The 22,448-nt window shown below is 36.3% G+C and overlaps 3 protein-coding genes across 3 annotated transcripts; 2 read left to right on the top strand and 1 right to left on the bottom strand.

Moving 5' to 3' along the window:
• Positions 1-3,448: 3,448 nt before the first annotated feature.
• Positions 3,449-3,970, top strand: LOC308352430 (uncharacterized protein; the record flags this gene model as incomplete). Its single annotated transcript, XM_080818706.1, has 1 exon — positions 3,449-3,970. One exon carries the CDS (start codon positions 3,449-3,451, stop codon positions 3,686-3,688), a length of 240 nt encoding a protein of 79 aa, XP_080674832.1. The 3' UTR covers positions 3,689-3,970.
• A 7,212-nt stretch (positions 3,971-11,182) lies between these two features.
• On the top strand, positions 11,183-11,533 carry LOC308343924 (uncharacterized protein; the record flags this gene model as incomplete). Its single annotated transcript, XM_080805162.1, has 1 exon — positions 11,183-11,533. The coding sequence occupies one exon, from the start codon at positions 11,183-11,185 to the stop codon at positions 11,531-11,533; it is 351 nt and encodes a 116-aa protein (XP_080661288.1).
• Positions 11,534-18,684: 7,151 nt separating this feature from the next.
• On the bottom strand, positions 18,685-18,978 carry LOC308352423 (uncharacterized protein; the record flags this gene model as incomplete). Its single annotated transcript, XM_080818690.1, has 1 exon — positions 18,685-18,978. The coding sequence occupies one exon, from the start codon at positions 18,976-18,978 to the stop codon at positions 18,685-18,687; it is 294 nt and encodes a 97-aa protein (XP_080674816.1).
• Positions 18,979-22,448: the final 3,470 nt, after the last annotated feature.

Below are 22,448 nucleotides of genomic sequence, written 5' to 3'. Positions count from 1 at the left end.
TTATTAACCTTTTCATGCATCAAACTTTTAAGAATCAATTATCTGTCAGGCACTACTATGAGCATTGGAAATGGAGGAGTGAACAGGACAGACAAGATTCATATTTTATGGAGTTTAAGTTCTAGGTTGAGTAAGGGCAGGAAATGCAGGCAGATATTTGAAAGCAAATGACAAGCGAAGGAGATCATTTCTGATAGGGATAAATCTATTTACATTACAAATCAAGGCAAGGTAAGGTAAATTTTAAAAGAGCACTAGTGAGAGATTACTTCAGACTAGATGGTCAGGGGAAAGGAAGAAAAGGTCTTTGCTATTTTTGCTATTACTTTCAAGGGATCAGCAACCCCCAAGCAGAAGTTTTAACTTGGAAACAGGTTTGGTACATCTGAAGAACAAAAGGACTACTGATTTCTGTGTATTATAAAGAGAGAAAGAGTGTTCCAAGAGACGCTCATAGATCTAGTCAAGGCTGTAACAGGGCAGCCCATAAAGGCTGTGTTTCTAAGCTTCCAGTTACTTGGTATAGGAAATAAGAATTTGATTTTCAGATAAATAATTTCTATATATAAGCATATCCCATGTAATATTTGGGAAATTCAATATTCTGAATTCAAATTTTGAAATTCAAATTTAACTGGGTGTCATGTATAATCTAGCAACCTTAATGTGGAAATGCAGTAAAGAATAAACCAGGGGGGGAGGAACCCCAAGTGATTTATGTCTTGTATGCTTTAAGATGTAGAAGGAAGGAGGGAGGGAGGGAGGGAGGGAGGGAAGAAAGGTAGGAAAGAAGGAAGGCAGGAAGGAAGGAAACTGAGTCTATGAAGAATCTAGAACTTAGTTTCATTTTATTATATTTTTGATGACATTTAACACTTTTAAGGAGATGTAAAGTGATCATTTGGATATATACCAGAATTGGAAATGTGAATGGAGATTAATTGGCTAAAATAATGTATCCAGAGTAATCCGGAAAGAAAGTTTAAATACTATATTAAATACTACAAAACTAATATAACACAGACTGTGTGTTATCTATGCTGGAGTTAAAAGAAAAAAACACTTAATTAAAAAAAAAAAGTGTTTAAATGTAAACTATAGGCAGGGCGAGCACCTAGCTGGGCACCTTCACATTTGAAAATAAGACCTGAAGAGGAGAAAAGAAAAGGGATACTCTACCAGAAGCACCTGGTGACACTACAATTAAATCCAATGTGTGCAGTAGGATATAGATAAGCGTCAGGGAGTTTTTCAGGAATGAGAAGAGGAGCTGGTGAATCTGAATGCTACTCAGAGTCTTAGTGAAATGAAGACTGGCTCTCTAGCTTTGACAAGGTTGGGGTGTTGGTGGCCCCTGCAGGAGCGGTTTTGGTGGATTGGTGAGGAACAAAGACCAAAGGTGTGAGGAAAGACGTAAAGAGAAAGCTACCATGGAAAAAGACGTGAAGTTTTGCAATGAAATAGAAGAAAATGTGAGAGCAGCTGGAAAGGACCAAGGACACAAGGAGGGTTGTTTCGTTCTGCTTTTGATCATGGAATGTACTTCAGAACTAAATGTGGTTCAGAAAATCACAGCAGAAAACAAATTGTTAATGGAATCTCCTTGGGTGCAAGCTCTCGGTTATGATCAGAGAGACAACTTGGTTGTTCAAAAGAAACAAATTAGCCCCAGGAAGTAAATTCTATAGAGATATAACCCCATAAATAATATTATTAGGGGCACTGTATTGCACAAAATAATAATGTCTTTTATAGCTATATTAATCAAATACCAAAAAAAAGTTAATTATAGTTTTTTTTTTAACTGACTAATATCAATTTCAGGTGATGTTCTAAGAACTTGACCTAAAGGAAGACTGATCAGCATGTTATTTAAATTAGTTTTTACCGAAAACTTATTCTAACTTATTACTTAATTGACCGTGATAGTTGAGACTACTTTTAATTTCTGTATGGAAAATCTGAAAACGATATAGTGAAAATGTTCTCTCCTTCTAAGATGTCGATCCACCAAATGGTGAATAAAATGACACAATAATATGCTCATTTTATAAAAATGAAGCTACCAAAAGACACACATGGAAAGAACATTCAAAAACACACACTTGATGAAAGGTTGAATGTGTTTGATCAGATCCTCAGTATGAAAACATTTATTTTATTAAGAGACATTGTTGACTCCTTAGATATACTTAAAAGACAGATGAATTGGAAAATTTTAAAAATTTTGCATCTTCATTCTTATAATCTATGGAGAAGAGTTAACTAAAATACAGAGAGTGTCCATCATCTTTCACTCCCTGTCTCCACGTATGGTTATGAGGGGATACATAAAAATAATAGTTTGACTCAGAAATATCACTAGAAAAACAAATACACTGACGGATTCCACACGATGTGTGGATGACACCTCCCCACACACGTTCTTGTAAAGACACAAAGGTACATTTTTTTAACTGTCACATGAAACTATTCTCATGTTTCCAGTGCCTTCCAATGGGAAGAATTACCACGTTAATTTAAATAAAGACTAATAATGGTAGGGCTATGCAAGAGAATGCAGTATGATCAGTTACGTAGAGAATAATGACTGGGCATTTTGATAAAGGAACAGGTCTCTGTTTAATACATTGTAAACGCAAATATGCAATGTTAAACCCATTGGACAGTTCCTTAGATTATTATTCTAATATTAATGAGAATATTTATTTGTGTAATTGTATGCTCAATGTAGAGAGAGAAAAACAGAACAATTGGATTCCAAGGAATAACTTATTTTGTAGTTCTTTGGTAGAAATTGAATATAAGTGGGAATTAGACTTAGACTTATATGTACCAATGGGTACATATAGAAAAGGGTAATGCATCTTGCTCAGATTCGGTATTGTGGAAAATTTAATTGAATTATTATCAACATCATGAGAATGAAAGATACATGATGGTTTTAGTATAAAAAGGAACTGAATCCCTGCAGAAAACAATTAACTTGGCTCAAAAGAAGAAAGAGTCAAAAGTAGTAGTATTGTTATGAAATGTTAAAAATGTTAGTGAAACTAACTAGTGCCAAGAGCAAATAAGATTGAGACTGATAAATGTATTCTTTCCTGATACAAAGAATGGTTATAGGAGGCTAAAATGAAATTCTAATTTGAGGCTGGGCTGCGTAGGAGTGAGTGTGTGTCTCCTCTCCTTGAAGCCCTTGATTGGTTGGGAGTCCAAATGGAGAGCCAAACACAGCGAGCCTCCCAAATACCTTTAAGACTTATTTTATGGTTGAGGAACAACAAACTAATTAGATTAGTCATAAGATTAGCCAATGGCATGACTCGTGTGGTGGATCCCACCCACATCGAGGGTATATAAAAGGTCTCTGCAGGGGAATTGTCCACACTGAAGTGACACTTCTCCTCTCCTCCTCTACCCAAGGACAACCTCAACAACCAACACCATGTGTGGCAGCTACTACGGAGGCTGTGGCTACGGAGGCTGTGGCTATGGAGGCTGTGGCTACGGAGGCTGTGGCTACGGAGGCCTGGGCTGTGGCTACGGCTCCAGCTATGGCTGTGGCTTCCGCAGACTGGGCTATGGCTGTGGCTCTGGCTGTGGCTATGGCTATGGCTCCCGCTCCCTCTGTGGCTGTGGCTATGGATACGGCTCTGGCTACGGCTCTGGCTTTGGCTGCTACTAACTGCGGTCGCCATGGGAGACTCTCACCCTCCACACCTGGACATGGGATTCACCAGTTCTGAGCCCCACACGTTCTGAATTTTGCTGAAGACCAGCCTTCAGGAGCCCTTTGGGTCAGATACAGCAATCTTTTTCCTTCCTGTACTTACCTCATGAGAAGTGGGAGCTTGTGAAACTCATCCTGAGAACTGTGTGGTCTCTCATTGGAACGATGCTGCCACAGGTCTTCCCTTTCGATGTTCATGCAGGAACCACTTCTCTAATTTCCTAATAAACTCTTTCAGTGTGGAATAATAAACCTGGCTTTCTTGTCATTTAAAGTCCAGTATTTGTCATTTTGGCTTTTTTTTTTTTTTCCTGGATGAATTAAAGGAAACGACTGCCTTATTGGGGAGACGTCTTGTTTTAATGTTTTTACTTCAGTTATTTTACCAAATCCTTGATTTACAACACTAAGGAAGTATCAAACTTGCAGCCTTCATTTTTCTGCTTTGGTAAGGTACCGATAACCATGTGTTATGCAGGTGTGTTGTGAGGAAGAAAACAGGTAATTCGTCAATTTAGTTAAGCATTGCCTGGAAACACTATATATTCAAAGACTTTTATACCAAAACCTTAATAGCGAAATCCTTTAGAAGATGCAGAAGTTGGCTCGGAATTCTCCAATTCTGGTCTGTTTGGAGGCTTATTTACTTATTTATCTATTAGAGAGAGAGATCATGAGCAGGAGAGGGGCAGAGACAGGGAAAGAGAAAACCCCAAGCAGCCTCTGTGCTGATCTCAGGACACTGAGATCATGACTGAGCTGAAATCAAGAGTCAGAGACTTAACCAACTGAGCCACCCAGGCACCCCAATGTTTTGAGGCACATTCAAAGAAGAAGCATTTCCAGGGTGCCTGGGTGGCTCAGTGGGTTAAGCCTCCGCCCTCCGCCCAGGTCATGATCTCAAGATTATGGGATTGAGCCCTGCATAGGGCTCTCTGCTCAGCGGAAGCCTTCTCTCCCCTTCCCCCACCCCCTGCCTGCCTCTCTGCTTGCTTGTGATCTCTCTCTCTCTCTGTCAAATAAATAAATAGAATCTTAAGAAGAAGAAGAAGAAGAAAAAGAAGTATTTCCTATGCTTACTCAATGTGAGAGGTAGAGAAGTTTAAACCTACTGTTGTACCTAACTTCTATGTGTCTGGAAATATATAGCTTTTTTTAAGTGACACCTTTTCTACCAACTAGTACATATTTAAGCTTAGAGCCACTTGGTGGTTTTCTTGAGATTTCTTGTTCCTATGATATATGTGATTTCACGGTTGTAGCCATAATCATTTCTTTCTCCACTAATTTTCTGCGACTACTGTATCTGTACACTTGGCAATTATCTTCTCTTGATAGAGTATTTCAAGCTTTTGTGTTAGACATGAACGAGTTTAAATAGCGTTTTAGTGTAAGATAATGGATCTGTCCCAATTCATTTTGATTGGTCCGAGATAGTAAAAAAAGTTGAAGACACGGAATCAAGATCTCTGGAAAAATCGTTACTCAGAAGAGAGCCCTTTTTTCCTTTAAAACTATTATTTATGAAGACTTGTCTTTCCTATTTATTCTGGAAGCTTAGAATTTTCTTTTAATATTATGCAGAATTTAGATGGTTTATGCTTGTCCATCTCAAGCAATGGCAGATTTTTTAAAACTCCTTTGGCCTACCTGGTAGGTCATAACAATGAAACACAAAGAAATTGGATATTGACTTGAGTTAGAGAACAGATCCTAAATTAGAGACTCATGAGACCAGCCTGTTACTGATTATAGCTTTCCAAGATCTGCCTCTTACCCTGTCTTAGCATAAGCATATTTGGTTGACATGTTAGCTTCTCTAAGTATTTCGCATCAAGTGAAATGCTACCACTAACAGCCCCAAACAAGCATCTACTTTGTATTCATATTGGCTGGTTCACTTCTTTAAAAGCTTCAAATTATGAATAACTCCAACTAAAACTGCAAAACATAAGATTCTTTTACATTTTACCCCATGCTACAGTTGCTTCTTTCTTACACTGAAAACTCCAGATCCCAACAGGATCACTGTATTAACTCTATTCAAACCTGTGTACAATGTACACTCTCAATTGCATACTGAAAGCAATGCCCCAAACAACCTGCTAAAATTTCTTTGCAGCATTCTTAACATTAGAAGGGATCCCACTGAGAATGGACAGAATATTGTGCTCAACATTTATATGAATTAATTTTCTTCCTGAGTAGTTATGCTATTCATCTTATGGAAAGAGTTCTTTTGTTTCCATTTATATTCGATTTCAAGTGTATTTATTCTGTTTTTAAAATATAGGGAGTGTTTCCATGGTTCAGAGATCAGAACTATATATAAAGATACACTCAGTAATAGTCTCATTCCTGTATTTATTCCTTCTACCCATTCCCGCTCACCCCATCTGTATTTTCATTTTCTTCTGCTTTCTTAGTACAGAAGCAAGCGTACATCTCATAATTATGTGTTCTTATTTCCCCTCTGTGTTACCTAGAGGTCACATGCTTTTTCTTAGAGGTTGCATTCTTTCATTTTTATTTTTTATGTTTTTTTTAATTTTCCCTTTTACTTTTTTTATACTCAAATTCAAGCTTTCAAACAGGAGACACTTACATTTAGGCATTCAAGAAATGACTCACTACAGATCTCAGAACTGCAAAAAATAATGTTTTTCTCTATATCGATTTATTTCTCCCAGCATTTACTTTTGAAAAATTTCAAACCTTCAGTTAAGTTGGGAAAGCAGTATAATGAACAGCTAAGCACTCTTCACCTAGATTTGGCAATTGTTGGTATTTTGCCAGTTCGGTTTCCACTTTCTCCCTATCTGCTCTCTCTCTCTCTGTGTGTCTCTCTGTCTATCTCTTTATAGCTTTTATTTTTGATAGAGAATCCAATGGGTGAAAACTATCATACTTTGCAATTTATTGTCTGTTATAATCTAGAGCACTTCCCAACCTCTTATTATTTCATGAGATTAACACATTAGTACATTTTTAACATTGCAAGATAATCATTTACTAAAATACATCACAATCTATTTTTTCTGACTATAGCAATTAAAATAATCATATATTTCCAAAACCAGTATTTTTAAGACAGAGATTAAGATCATTCAATATGCCAAAAATAAGGAAATTTGTGCCAAAACTAGGTCAAATCAAGCATTGAGTGAATATAAGACAATTTAGTGTTCTTTGGCGGGGGGCAACTTGGTATTCTATGATAAATTCTGAGAACAAAATCCAAGTATTAAGTGTCAAAATTATATCAGTGAGAATCCTGGGTAATAGGTGAATTACTTAAGAACTTCATATTTTTGGGGCACCTGGGTGGCTCAGTGGGTTGAAGCCTCTGCCTTCGGCTCAGGACATGGTCCCAGGGTCCTGGGATCGAGCCCCGCGTCAGGCTCTCTGCTCAGCAGGGAGCCTGCTTCCTCCTCTCTCTCTCTCTCTGCCTGCCTCTCTGCCTGCTTGTGATCTGTCAAATAAATAAATAAAATCTTAAAAAAAAAAAAAGAACTTCATTTTTTTTTTTAATATTTATAACTGGATCACCCCTAACATATGTGAGTTTAAATGTTGTGCTATCACCTTTAGTCCAAATCTTCTGGGATCACTTGGTACAACAACACTCTATTCCTCTTCAGCAATGAAGAAATAACTGTCCAGTTGCTGGGGGTGTTACAGATAGTGTACCTTCAGGTGAAGAGCACCCTCAACACAAGACAGCACCCATTTCCTGCAGCCAGACTCCCATGATTGATCACTGGAGGGTATAAGGACACACCTTCTTGCTCCAACCTCCAACAATTCTTCTGGGAAATCCCAACTTTCGAATCTTCCATATTGTTTCCTGAGCCTTCCAATGAGCTGACTGCCAACTCAGCTCTCCTCCCTACCCCAATCTGCCTCCTCCTCTTCCTTTCTACAATATTTATTCCAAGAATTTAATTGTTGTAATAATGCTCTGATAGAAAAATAATCTAATCCGGGGTCACAAATGTGCCCAGTTGTCACACCGTCTTAAAGTCTCTTCCCTGACTTTAATATTTCTACAGATTATAGGAGATATTTTCTTTTAGTATTCCACAGTTCTGATTTTCCTAATGTTTCCTTGTGATTAGAACAAGGTTATGCATTTTATCAAGCGAATAAAGGAAGGGTTGATGTTTGGTTTTTGTTGGACTCTATTGGGTGGCACTTGAGGTTGATGAGTTCCATTACCGAAAGGGATAATTTTACACTTCATCAATATGGTGAGTACCAGATTCCTCTACCTGAAAGTTACTTTTATTATTCTTTTAGCCATTAAGAAATATTTTGACAGAGATATTTTGTTACTACATGAATATTCCATTCAAATCCCCAAATTTGTCATTAGTCTTAGCACTTATTTTTCTTTCTTGCCTGAATTATTTATTATGATGATGGATTGTGAATGTTGATTTTTCTCATTTTCATCTTTTTTTTTTTTCAAATATATTAGCTGGCATTCTTCAAGGAAGTTTTTCCACTTCATTGTTCAGTTATTTACATCAGTCTAAATTCATGGATTTCTATTATAAATAATCCATTATTATAACAGGGATAGCAACTCCTAGGCTTTCTCATGAGGGAAAATGTATGAATAAATATATCGCATTGTGTGAGATTTAGATTCTTCCACTTAGCTGCCTATAACATTGGTTAAATTATGTAAATTCTTAGGCCTTGTTATTCTTACATAAAAATCACCACCTACAGTTTGGTGTTTTTATGAGAATTAAATGTGTCAAGATATGTAAAGCATTTAAACCATGCCTGGAATTTAATAAATGCTATGTATGTGTTATCAGGTACTATTATACACATGGGTTGTTTTTTTTTTTTTCTGCTTCTTCCTATATATAAGAATATTCTCTGTTTATCTTGCCTGGTGCTCTTCATGGAATTCTTTTGTCAGAACTCTGTGTAACAATTTATAATTATTATTTTAATAATAATAACAATAAGATAGCATTTACAAGCTGTTTACCACAGAGCAGGTCCTGTGTGAAATCCCTTATGTGCATTATCTTACATCATTCTCAGAACAAGTCTGGTATGTGCTAAAACTATGAACATTTTACAATTGCAAATAAGTAGTGACGAAGAAATGTACTCAAGGGGCAGTTCTCATAACTACAGGATTTTTGTCTCTTTGTATATAAATGTAAAATATTTTATTCTGCCTAGGTAATATTTTTCCCAGCAAAAGGCAAGGAAACTCCCAGGACATTTAAATATTAGTATCCTTTAATTATTAATATCTGATATGAAACTAAATATATGTTTATGTTTTAGGAATCCTCTACCTAAAAACGTCTTTCTCTAAATGTTTCCCTGCTCCTCTTTTCTGTTTGTCACATTTTATATGTGTGATTCTTACTCTAAAATATTAGATATCTGGAATATGTTCTACGCATCTCTTCTATTTTGGTATATTTTTTTCTTATTATGCTTTTACTCTAAATTTTAGAAGAATTTCTGAATTTGTCCCCTGTCTTACCTCATTTGTCTGCCTTTAATGAATCTTTACATTTGGAAGTCAACTCTTTCATGACAAATATGTATTTTCTCTTTCCAGACTTCACCATTTGCTTGTATGCTTATTCTACTTTTCTAAATTATGTGGCTTTTAAACATTACTAAGTTTAAAAAAAAATGTCTGAGAGTGTTATTCTTGTCTTATAATAGAATTATTTCAAAATCTGGAGTCATTCTGAGTCCTCAGATTGATGTCCGGATTTGGAATAGCTAGTTCTTTTCATATAGTTCTATCCTTAAAAAGATTTATCTATACCTACCCAGTACTGAGACTAGAGATTTATTCTGTCAGAATTTACATGTATTCATATGTAAACCTCTCAAACACCGATAACTTAAAGAAAAATATTGAGATTTCCCTCATTTTAGTTTGCCCTATTAAAAATATCCATTGTTATCAAGGGAGACAAAACGATAGGCAAATCTAGTTATTTCTAATACCATGTAAAAGACTTTATGCACATGGTCATTGACGTTGTACTTCAGGTTCCTCTGTCTTCTTCTTAAGTGGGATTTTCTTTCTTATACAAAAATTCTAAGCTGTTGTAATGTTCTTTCATCCTAACTTTTTGTAGATAGGTCAGCAAACAACACTCTTCAGATTCTTGTTGGAGATACTTGGTGTCTCATCCCTATCCCTTTGCATTAATCAATATGTTCACACAAAGAAATGGTGGAGATAAACGAATATACATTTTAAAATATGCTTCCAAAGGAGCTTATATTTAACACAGAAATAAATGAGAATTTTTTCCTGAAGAAAAATTGGGTGAATATGTGCAAACAGAGAGTAACACACATTTTATACTTATCAGATGTGTTCTACTGACTCTTAGGAGTTGATTTTTCTGGGAACATAGAGGTTCAGAGAGGTTATTTGACTTTATCATTGAATTCAACAGTGAACTTCATTGTAGTAAAAGTAATAACATAATAATAATGATGATAGCAATGTATTTCTCATATTTTTCAGAGTATGAAATATTTTATCAAAAGCCAGTTTGTTAGAGAAAATCTAGTAGATTCCATGAAAAGGTATCTCTGGCAGTATTATTGTTTTAAATTAAAAACACCATACTCCAGTCAGATCACAGAGTTCAAATTTAAAAAAAAATTTCATAAAAATGTCATTTCACGAATCCAGTGAAACCTCGTCATTTCTTCTTTTTTTCTGACTCTGAATTCAGGGTATAAATTTGAAACCATGAGGGAAATATTTCATGCTTAAAATAGAGTATTAAAAGTTTAAGATATATTAGTGTAAATGAGAAAGTCTGGTTTTCTTAGACCTGGTATTTCAGAATTTTAAATTATTTGCTTTTTATCAAAAACATCATGAAACTAATCAATTCTTGGCTTTTAGTGGTAAAGCATCTCTTGCATGAAAATGAGAAAATTATTTTCCCTCATGGAAAATAATAGGTTTTGGGACAGGAGGTAATAATGGAGAATTCAAGGTTAGGGGAGAATACTATGATCTGCTGGATGTCAATACAATGATGGTAGAATTATTTATCTGGAGCAGGTCAGAGTTTGTCAATAAAAATGTTATTTCTTGCCTTAGAGATTGATTACAAAGGGTAATTAAAGATTTCATGAGTACAGCTTTGAGGATGAGACAACTGATTCTCCTTAATGGCCCAAAGAATGGTTCAGATGTGGTGAAACAAAGCAGATCTCTTCATTGCCTCCAAAGCCATGTTTAAAACCAGAAGTCAACAAATTACTCACAGTGGCCCTGCAAATTAGCCAATGACATGACACATGTTGTAGGTGACACCCACTCTGAGAGCATATAAAAGACCTCTGCAGGGGGAAAATGTCCATAGTCAAGTGACACTTCTCACCTTCTCTACCTAAGGACAACCCCAACAACCAACAACCAACACCATGTGTGGCAGCTACTACGGAGGCTGTGGCTATGGACGCTATGGCTATGGAGGCTGTGGCTACGGAGGCTGTGGCTATGGAGGCTATGGCTATGGAGGCTGTGGCTACAGAGGCTGTGGCTACGGAGGCTGTGGCTATGGAGGCTGTGGCTACGGAGGCTGTGGCTATGGAGGCTATGGCTACGGAGGTCTGGGCTGTGGCTATGGCTCCAGCTATGGCTGTGGCTTCCGCAGACTGGGATGTGGCTATGGCTGTGGCTCTGGCTGTGGCTACGGCTATGGCTCCCGCTCCCTCTGTGGCTGTGGCTATGGATATGGCTCTGGCTATGGCTCTGGCTTTGGCTGCTACTAACTGCGGTCGCCATGGGAGACTCTCACCCTCCACGCCTTCGCTTAATGACTCAGCAGTTCTGAACCACACAAATTTTTGTCTTACCCCCAAGTGATGTTTATTCTATCTTACCCTGCAAACTTCTGATAAGATTTGGTAAATGTCTGATATCTGGAACTGATAACCATTTGATACGTGAAAGAATATGAAACTCAACTTGTGAACTCATGTTCCAACAAGATGATACTGATATAGCTCTTATTTTTGTAATTTTATGTTAAATTTGATTCTCTGTTTTACTAATAAATTTGAATTTCTTCATAAATATGAAAAAGAAAATTTGCTTAATTAATTTATTATGTAGAGTTTGACTGCTTTCCTGGGTCATTAATAGGGTAACAATTAATTTTCTTTGGGAAATAATTTTCCTCGGTATTCATCTCATCTTTGCTGTACTGATTCTAATATTTGTGATTACAGAAAAATCTCTGACCTTTGTAAATCTTAGTTTCTTGTCTGGTAAAGAGAGGGGAACATATTTTTTTTCTTATGATTATTTTAGCTCTATATTTCTTGCCCTATAGATTTCTACAGTTTCTTAACTAATACTTCAGGCTCCTTCCAATCTCAATAGGGACCTGGCATGTTGGGCAGAAGTTGACTTCCCTTAGGTGGCCAGAGATCTATGAGTGCTGATATTGTCAATAATTTTCATTTATAGTGCTTAGATAAGACATATGGGATTTTGTCAGGTGCATGCAAACCTACAATGCAGAAAGCCCTAGATCAATTCTCTCCACTGGAATCCACACAGAGCCTTAGCTTGACTTACTCCTAGTTGCTCACAGCCCTATCAACCATTCAGATCAGGCAAAGAAAATTATATTTAGGAATGGAGAAGAAAATAATATGGTTCAGGTTGCCCCATTGCTCTGTTCAAAAGATTTAGAAGCTGCCATAGATATGGGTTAGTATCAGTATTTCAGCAAGTTATTTGACACTAATTTTTATAGGTTCATAATAGACAGGAGATATTGCAGCCTGAGAACATATTACATGAACATAGCTGAATGTATAAAGTCTTACCTTCTGCCTTCAGGTTTCTTTTTTAGCTTTTATATATAACATACTCAATCACGACTTTGAGAGAGAAGTTGTAGTGGGTTGAAGCTTACCAGGCTAATCTGTTGCTAACAGAAAACAACAATAACAACAAATAACAATCTCTCAAGATTTTTAACATACCACAATATTCAAAATGTCCAAGATAAAATATAAAATCATATGATATACAAAAATCTAGTAATTGTGATCAGTTCTTAAAGGGGAAGAAAACTGAGACATACCCCACTCTGGCAAATATACTAAAATGGCCCACATTTTCCCCACCTACTGATATTCACACCCTTGTGTTACCCCTCCCACTTCTGTATGACAGGACCTGTGGCATCTTCTAATCAATAAAGTGTAAATGGGTAATATGATATTATTTTCATGATTATTTTGCATAAGACCATAATGTCCATCTTTCTTACATATTTTCTTCTTTGCACGCTATGATTAAGAATATAGCTATGTTGTGTGCTGCCTAATGGAGGTTCACTTGAGAAGGAATTAAAAGTGGCCTCTGACCAATAGCTGGCAAGAAACTGAGACCCTAGGGGAATATGGATGGCTCAGCCATTTAAGCACCCCAACTCTTGACTTCAGCTGAGGTCATATTTCAGGGTTGTGAGATCAAGCCTCGTGTCAGGCTCTGCACTGAGTATGGAGCCTTCTTAAGATTTTCTCTCTCCTTCTCCTTCTGTCCCTCCCCTCTTCATGTGCACTCTCTGTCAAAAAAAAGGAAAGAAACTGAGGCCCTCAGACCACAATCCAGGACTCACTGAATTGTGCCAACAACCATGTGGACTTAGAAATGAATCCCTCCCAAGTCAATCCCTCCCAAATCAATCTCTGAGTCAATCCTGGGTTTCAGACCTAGCTGACACCTTGACTACAGCCTTGTGAGAAATCCTTAAGCAGCAGAGCCAGCTATGTTATGTTGAGCAGAGACTAACAAAAATTGTGAAATAATAAACATGTGATTTTTAAGTTGTTAAGTTTGTGGTAACAACAATAGGTAGACTATTATAGATGCAGGGCTCAATCTCACAACCCTGAGATCATGACCTGAACTGAAATCAAGAGTTAGACACTTAACCCTCTAAACCACCCAGGTGCTCCTAAGCAACTTTATACGTATGATCCATAGGGTACAGATAAACACTGAATGAAAAGAAAAGGAAAAAAAGAAGAGATCTTCAACAGAGAAATAGAAATGTAAAAAGTGCCAAATGAAAAGCTTATAACTAAAAAATACAATATCTGAAATGTTGAAAAAAGATCCTTTGGATGAGTTCACTAGCAGAACTGAGATATCAGAGGAAAGAGCCAGAAAATATGATGATAAATCAGGAGAAATTATGGAATGCAAAAACAAAAACAAAAACAAAAGCCAAGGGAATCCAACTATAAACTATGAATAAAAAGTCTCAGGAATTTGTAGGACATACTGAGATTTGTAACATTCATAGCACTAGAATCTCAAATGCGGAGGAATACAGATTGACACAGAAATCATATTTAAAGAAATAATGGTTGATACTTTCTCAAATTTGGTAAAATTCACACATTTAGACAGTCAAAAAGTTGTAAATCCCAGTTAGAATAAACTGAAAAAATTATGTCCATATGCAAATGAACCAAAGTGAGTTTGCTCCTTGATGAGTCAGAAACTGCACGAGGTCGTGTTGTCACACAAAGAAATTTATTTGCAGTAAATAAAGGAATCATGGGGAATGGCTTCCAAAGCCATGACGCCCCAAGAGAAGGTGAATGGATTCTTTTTGTTTAGGGTTATGATGAATATTTAGATAGTGAAGCCTTGTTGTGTATGTAGAGGCGGGCATGAGATTGTTCATACACCTTAAGGAAACATGCCTAAACATACATCGTATGCTATGTAAATTAGCCTGAGTCTTCTCACTGGGCAGAGATATTAGTATTATAATGAGATAAAGGTGATTGTAGGTCACCCATGGTTCATCTGCACAGGTACAATTCAGGTTTAGCTCAAAGAGTCTGGATGATCTGGACAGATGGGAGATTTTGTCAGGGCAGTTGCCATCACCTGGGGTGGTTTGGGGTCTCATTTGTCTGAGTTAAGGGGAAACTTTTAGTGAAAAATGTTTAAGACAAATGTTAGTGAGTACAAGAAGGTGGGCAATAAAGGCCAGGTCTTAGGGTCTCTAGCTGGTGACACAGACATCATAAACAAAAAAAGAGAAAAATTCTTGAAAGCAGCTAGAGATAAATAATATGTTAAATATAGGAAATGATGGATTTTTTGGTCATAAACAGTCCAAAAGACAGTGGAAAATATTCCTAATGTGCTGATAGAAAAGAATACCACATTCTATTCTTAACAGTATGCTTTAGGAGCAAAAGTGAACTAAACACTTTCTCTGTTAAAGGAAAACTAAGAGAATTTGTATCCAGGAGATTTTTTCTAAAAGCTACGTTAAAAGAAATTTTTCACGCTAAAGGAAAATAATACTAAAAAGATAGTTGGAACTTCAGAAATAAAAGAAAAGCAATAGAAAGCTTTATACTTTTGGGTAAATAGATTATTCTTTCCCTCTTAAATTCTTCAAAATATATACAACTATTAAAAGCAAGTGTTAAAATATTGAATGAGGAGGTTTCAAGGTATGTTTACATTATGTGTGTATATATATATATATACACATACACACACACACACATATATATATACACACACATACATACAATTAATGTATTATAAGTAGGCAATGGTAAAGGGATATTTAGGCTTGTAAGGCTTATGCCTTTTACTTAAAGTAGCAAAACATGAACTCTGAGAACACTGTGAAATGTTAGTTGTGTATACTGCAATCCCAAGATTAACCACTAAAAAATGTAGAGATATAGCAAAAAGTCACTAGATAAATTAAAATCTAATATTAAAAAACACTCAAATAATACAAAGTAGGCAGTGAAATGGAACTGAGAAATGGAGAACAGAAACAAATAATATAATGATAGAAGTAATTCCAACCATATCAATAATTAAATAGTGTGTGACTATTTGAATAATCAATGAAAAAAGAGAGATTATCAAATTTGCTAAAATTAGACCCATCTATATATTATTTATGAGAATCATATCAAATATAAGTGTGTGTGTGTTTGTGTCTATGAGAAAAACTAAAGGGATGCTAGAAATATTTTGAATTGAATGAAAATTAAAAGAGAAGTTGCCAAAATTTGTGAGATGTAAATCAAACAGTGCTTGAAGGGAAATTGAATAGGTAATAGTCAGAAAGTTCTCAAATCCAAGTAATCCAAGATTCCTACAAAACAATTAACAGAGAAGTACAAAAAGAGGAAAGGGGAAATAATACAGCTAATAGCTGGAATCAATATAATTTAAAACAGAGGGTGGAGGGGAAAAAAGTGAAGCCAAAAACTGATTCTATGAAATTTTCAATTAAATTGATAAATCTGTAACAAGACTCACAAAGAAATAAAAGAAGACACATTTACCAACAGTAGTAATAAAATAGGGACATCACTACAGACCCTATAATCAATAAGGGAACATAGGGAACAATATGTTCATAAATTTGACCACTTAGATGAAATAGACCTGTTCCTTAAAAGGCAGGACATTGCCAAAAACTTGATCAAAAGGAAACATATCATCTGAATAGCCACATAACTCATGGGAAAATACATTTTGTGATTAAAATCTTTCCAAAAAAAGAAGACTCCTAGTTCATATAATTTCACTGATTAATTCCACCAAACATGAAAGGAAGAAGTAATACTAGTTATATGGAATCTCTCCAGAAAAGAGAGAGAGTAAGAAAAAGAGGAGGGAATGTATCTCCATCTATTTTATGAAATCAGCATTACCCTGATCCCAGATCTAGGAATTTGGATGTCAGAAGTGTTCCCACCATTCTCTAACTGATAAGCAGGACTCACAGTGCCTAGATTGTATAAACAATGTATTTTTAGCCAGACACATGTTTTCATTCTGGAAGAATGAGATTTTGCTGGTACCTTTTTTCACCTGTCCCCAGTTAAAATTTTGGGCATTGAGTCTCTAATGGGCTTCCTTGAGCAGAAATATCACCCATAGAAAACTTTATTTCTGTTGCTGGGGGAAGATCGAGCTCTGTGTAGCCCCTCCTGGAGGGAGAGAACATCACAACATCTTCACATGGATAACTCCAGAATCTGCCTGTTTCTTTTTCCCTTATCTAGCTATGTATCATTACTGCCTTGCTATAATAAACCTTAGCCAAAAGCATAAGTATATGCTGAGTCCCATTAGTCCTTCTAGCAAATTTCCAAAACTGTGAACAGTCTCCAATACAATATGGTCTTTTGGAAAGGGCAAAAGTACAGGTTGATTGAAGAATTAGTTATTTATAAGGTTTAGGAGTAGGAGGAAGGCTTGATTGGGAAGGGGTTTGGGAAAAGCATGAGGAACTTCCATAGTGTTTTCCAGAGTGGCTGCCCCAGTTTGCATTCCCACCAACTGTGTAAGAGGGTTCCCCTTTCGCCACATCCTCATCAATATCTGTTATTTCCTGTGTTGTTAATTTTAGCCATTCTGACAGGTGTGAGGTGATACCTCCTTGTAGTTTTTATTTGTATTTCCCTGATGTGAGCAAGTTGAGCATCTTTTCTTGCTATTTGGAATGGTAAGGATGGAGTTGGGTGTATTATGCTAAGCAAAATAAGTCAGTCAGAGAAAGACAAAACCATATGATGTCACTCATACGTGGAATTCAAGAAATGAAACAGATGAACACAGTGGGGAGGGAAAGTGACAGGCAAACCGTAAAACATACTCTTAACTACAGAGAATAAACTGAGTGTTGCTGGAGGGGAGGTGGACAGGGGATGGGTTAAATGTGTGAGGGGTATTAAGGAGGGCATTTTTCGTGATGAGCACTGGGTGTTATATGTAAGTGATGAATCATGAAATTCTACTCCCGAAACTAATATTATACTATTTGTTAGGTAACTGGAATTTAAATCAAAACTCGAAACTACAAAAACAAAAACAAAAAAAAAAAAAATGAGGGGTTTTGTGGGGAGAATGATGGCACTGTTTTGTATCTTGATTTTGATGGTTGTACCACAACACTATGCATTTTTTGAAGTCACAGAGATATAACCAAGGGAGTGAATTCTTCTGTCTGTAATTTTAAAAATTTAAAAATAAAACATTAAAAAAAAGATTTGGGGAGGCATGGAACTTGGCAGATGGTGGTTTGTGAAGGGAAAAGATATGCAGAATATTTACCATGAGCTAAGCAACAATAAACTAATTGACAAATGCTGTACCATTTAGTCTAAAAACCCCCAGCAACAGAGACATAATAGAACTGTTAGAGCAACTGAAGTAGAAACAGCAAAAGAATATATGTCAAAAACAGATAATCGCAACCTTTCTTGGTATCAAGCAAATACAACATTTTTTTTTTTAATAAAATAAAATAAATTCTGGGGAGCCTGGGTAGCTCAGTTGGTTAAGCCTCCAATTGTTGATTTCAGCTCATGTCATGATCTCAGGGTCCTGGAATAGAGCTGGGAATCTATTCTCTAATATATAATCTAATCTGGGCTCAGCAGGAAATCTGCTCTAAGATTCCTTCTCCTTCTGTCCCTCCTCCCAACTCTCTTGCTTATAAGCACACTCTCTCTCTCTCTCTCAAATAAATCTTTAAAATAAGCAAATAAAATAAACTCTATTACTTGTAATAAATAGAAAGGAAACCAAGATTTTTATTTCAGGTTAGCCAAATTTATTAAGGAACACTGGGAAACAGAATGATGCATGAAAATTATCAAGGCAGGATCAGTGACTGGTAAAAGTAGGTAAGTGAGTTCACAGGATGAATAGCACATTCTGGCTTTTCACGAAGCAAAGGTTGGGAATAAATAATTATGGGTTTTAGATCCAGACAGGGACCACCCCATTCCACAAATCAGAATTATCTCAACCTAGTGTAGGAACACAGGGCATGGGATTCAGGGCAGGTAAATCACGATGTTACATGTGTGGGAGAGAAAAGTCTCCCAGGGCAACCTCAATAGCAGCAGCCAAAGCCAGAGCGGTAGCCAGAGCCGCAGCCATAGCCACAGCCACAGAGGGAGCGGGAGCCATAGCCGTAGCCACAGCCAGAGCCGCAGCCATAGCCACAGCCCAGTCTGCGGAAGCCACAGCCATAGCTGGAGCCATAGCCACAGCCCAGGCCTCCATAGCCATAGCCTCCATAACCACAGCCTCCGTAGCCACAGCCTCCATAGCCACAGCCTCTGTAGCCACAGCCTCCGTAGCCACAGCCTCCATAGCCACAGCCTCCATAGTAGCTGCCACACATGGTGTTGTTTGTTGACGTTGTCCTTGGGTAGAGGAGGAGAGGAGAAGTGTCACGTCAGTGTGGACAATTCCCCTGCAGAGACCTTTTATATACCCTCGATGTGGGTGGGATCCACCACAGGAGTCATGCCACTGGCTAATCTTATGACTAATCTAATTAGTTTGTTGTTTCTTAACCATAAGATAAAACCTCAGAGGATTTAAAGAAATTTGTTTTATTTGGTGACTCGGGACTCCCCCAAAACAATTCAATGTCAGTAATGACAGGAGATAGTCATACACCCAAATACCTGCATTATACCAAATCTCATTTTAATCTCAATAAACATGCATTATTTCAAGAAATAGCATTTGCAGCAGGCCAATTTTGACTTGCTCTTGGCATAAAATAAAACCTATAGTCTTCTTCCTGTCTTTCCAAAAACCAATAGCACACATTTTTGACCAATGAGTCTTGCCTCTACTTTGTTTCAAAATATTTTTTCCTCTTCAGTGTTTCAGCTGTCTCCCCACCTTCGAAAGGATGCGTCACAGAAAATCGCAAAGTCAATTCATCTCTGTAATACAATTCAGAAAGAGCCAGCTTATTCACATGTCTTGAAGAACTACCCTGAGCCAACTGCATTTCTGGTTTTTTACTTATACAAATTGTTTTTTTTTTTTAATTTTTTATGCCTAATTCTTCTTCAGGACACTAAAAATAGTTTATCCTATGAATTGCAATTTCTGATCAGACCCTACCACCAGAGAGAGTGATAATAATGGGTCCCATTTTATTGAGACGTCTATCAATTGACATTTTCAATTGATACCATTTTTAACTTTGAATATTTTATAATTTTTGCCGGTTACATGCTTATGGGCTTTACTCTATCTGAAATGTCAGTGCTTCCCAATTTTTTTTTTTTTTTGTAATGGCTCACTAGTCAACAGGGATATCTGTTCACATTTGGGGATATATAATTATCAGCTGATATTCTGACTGTTTTTTTTTTAACTTCAGATAGTTATTTTTCCCATGATAAAAAGAAAAGTTCATTTGTAAAGGCATACAATGTTAAATAAGTAGTCTATTTTTAATCAGACACAAGGAACTCTCCTAAATAATCATTGATTTTTTTTTTTTTTTACTTCATTCTTTTCACTGGATGGTAATCCAGGCTACTAGGGGTACAGAAAAGCCAAGAGAATCTTGTTATTGTCTGAAAACAGATAAATTTTATGTCTTTGGGAAGAGTCAGGAAGAAAGTATGATTATGCATATAAATCCATAACCAATGACCAAGGTGGTCACAATACAATGATGTTCTGTGTTTTAAGACTTTGAGCAAATATCTCTTCATTAACCTTAAAGTATAACCAAAGAGTGTTAAGGTTGGGTTATCCAATAGTGAAGAGGGTTCAAGATTGGAAATCATTTAAACTTCAGTTTACCTTCCCCTGGAATTCAGTACCCAAGATCTTTGTAATTCATTCTGTTCATCTGCTTTGATAGTAATTCAAATTAGTCAAATGAAAATAGCCTCTAAATAGAACAGAGCAACGTTTTTATATGAATAATCAGGTTAAACACAATCACTTATCCATTTATCATGCATTTTAATGTATTTTCTATTTATTTTTATTGATAAGTATATTTAGACAAACTAGAGACATTATAATGGTTGCAGATCATTTCAGTCCCTCCTTCACTGAGATAATAACTATTAGAAAATCTCACCTACATCAGATACTTGTTTCAAATTATCATACTTTAGATTGCGTCAATCACTTATCATTCAACTGAGAATAATTTTTTAATGAACACTAGTTGAAATAATGTGATTATCATTTTTTTAGACTTAAGTCCTATACATTGAATAAGTTCATGTGCCAGAAAGGTGTATGTCTGAAATCTATTAGTTAACAAAACAATTATTTAGCAAGATTTGCAAATAGTTAAGATGATCATGGAAGGTCCCATCTATCCCATAACTATCAACATCTGGAACCAGAATAGTACATTTATTACAACTGACAGACCTACATTGACACATTATTATCACCCTAACTCTATAGTTTAAATTAGGGTTCACTCTTGTTGTTATACATTCTGTGGTGTTTGACAAATATGTAATGACATGTAGCCACCATTGTGGTATCATATAGAATAGCCTCACGGCCCTAAAAATCTTCCATGCTCTGCCTATGTATATACCATAGCATTCTTTTTTTCTTTTTTTTCTTTTTTTTTTTTTAAGTATTGCTCCCCTAACGCTTTTATGGTTAAATATGGTAAATATGGTTAATGCTAACTATCTCTCATGGAAAACAAAGCAAACATTAAACAAATATTTCCCCAGGATAATTCCCTTGAGTTTCCCAAGGTAACTCCTTAATTCACTATTCCTCTTCATAGAAATTTCAAAAATGTATTTATAAGATTACTGCTTCCATTGTCTCATGTTCTGTTCCCTCAAACATTTAGACTGTTGACCCACCACTCAACTGAGGTGCACTTTTCATGTCTTGACAAATCCAAATATGGTTTTTTTCTTTGTATTCATTTTATCAGAGCTCTGAAAATTCAGGTCAGTTGAATTCTTCTTTCTTGATAGATTCTCTCTCTCTGAATGCAATACACTGTACTTGCTTACTTAACCTCCAACTTCATCTTTCCAGGAATTTTTGTATTATCTTCTCCATAATTTGATTCCAATCTGAGAGCATTGTTTTTGACCTTCCTATGTTCTTTATCTTCACCCTTTAATAGATGTCTAGTCAACTGTCTACCTGATAATTCAATTGTTATCTTAAATAGTCATCAGAAATGTAATATTCTCCACAAACAGTCCATGACACCCTCATAACACCAAATGTATTATCTTCCAATATCTCAATCTCATGGCTCAAGAAAAATTAAATTACATCCTTTCCCTGGAGCATGACTGCATAGGCTTCCCATTACATTTAGAATATCCAGCAATAAACTATCCTCTTTGACATCATCTCCTACCATTTTCTTCCTCATTTTCCATATTCGAAACACAGTGACTCTTCAGCATCTCAGACCAAGTTATATCTCTCCTTAAGACTTTTGCCATTGTACAGCTGACCCCTTTATCTGGAAATTGCAGCAGTGGGAATGGTTGAATCCTTCTCTATATTCAGGTTTCAGTGAAAGTGCCATCTCCTCAAATGTCTTTTCTGACCACTCAAATTAAAAATAACTCCCCCAGGGGCACCTTGGTAGCTAAGTTGGTTAAGCGTCTATCTTCAGCTCAGGTCATGATCTCAGGGTCCTGGGATTGGGCTCCCTGCTCAGTGGGGAGTCTGCTTTTCCCTCTCCCCTCTCTCTCTGGCCCTCCCACTCACATGCTTTTCTTCTTTCTCTCTTTCTCTCTCTCTCAAATAAATAAATAAATAAATAAATCTTTTTAAAAAACAAAATAAATTAAAAATAAATAAACAAAATTTATTCCCCCAAGTAAC

This window comes from Martes martes, assembly GCF_963455335.1.
Source record: "Martes martes genome assembly, chromosome: 1".
NCBI classification, from domain to species: Eukaryota; Metazoa; Chordata; class Mammalia; order Carnivora; family Mustelidae; genus Martes; species Martes martes.
This window is presented reverse-complemented; position numbering and strand designations above follow the sequence as displayed.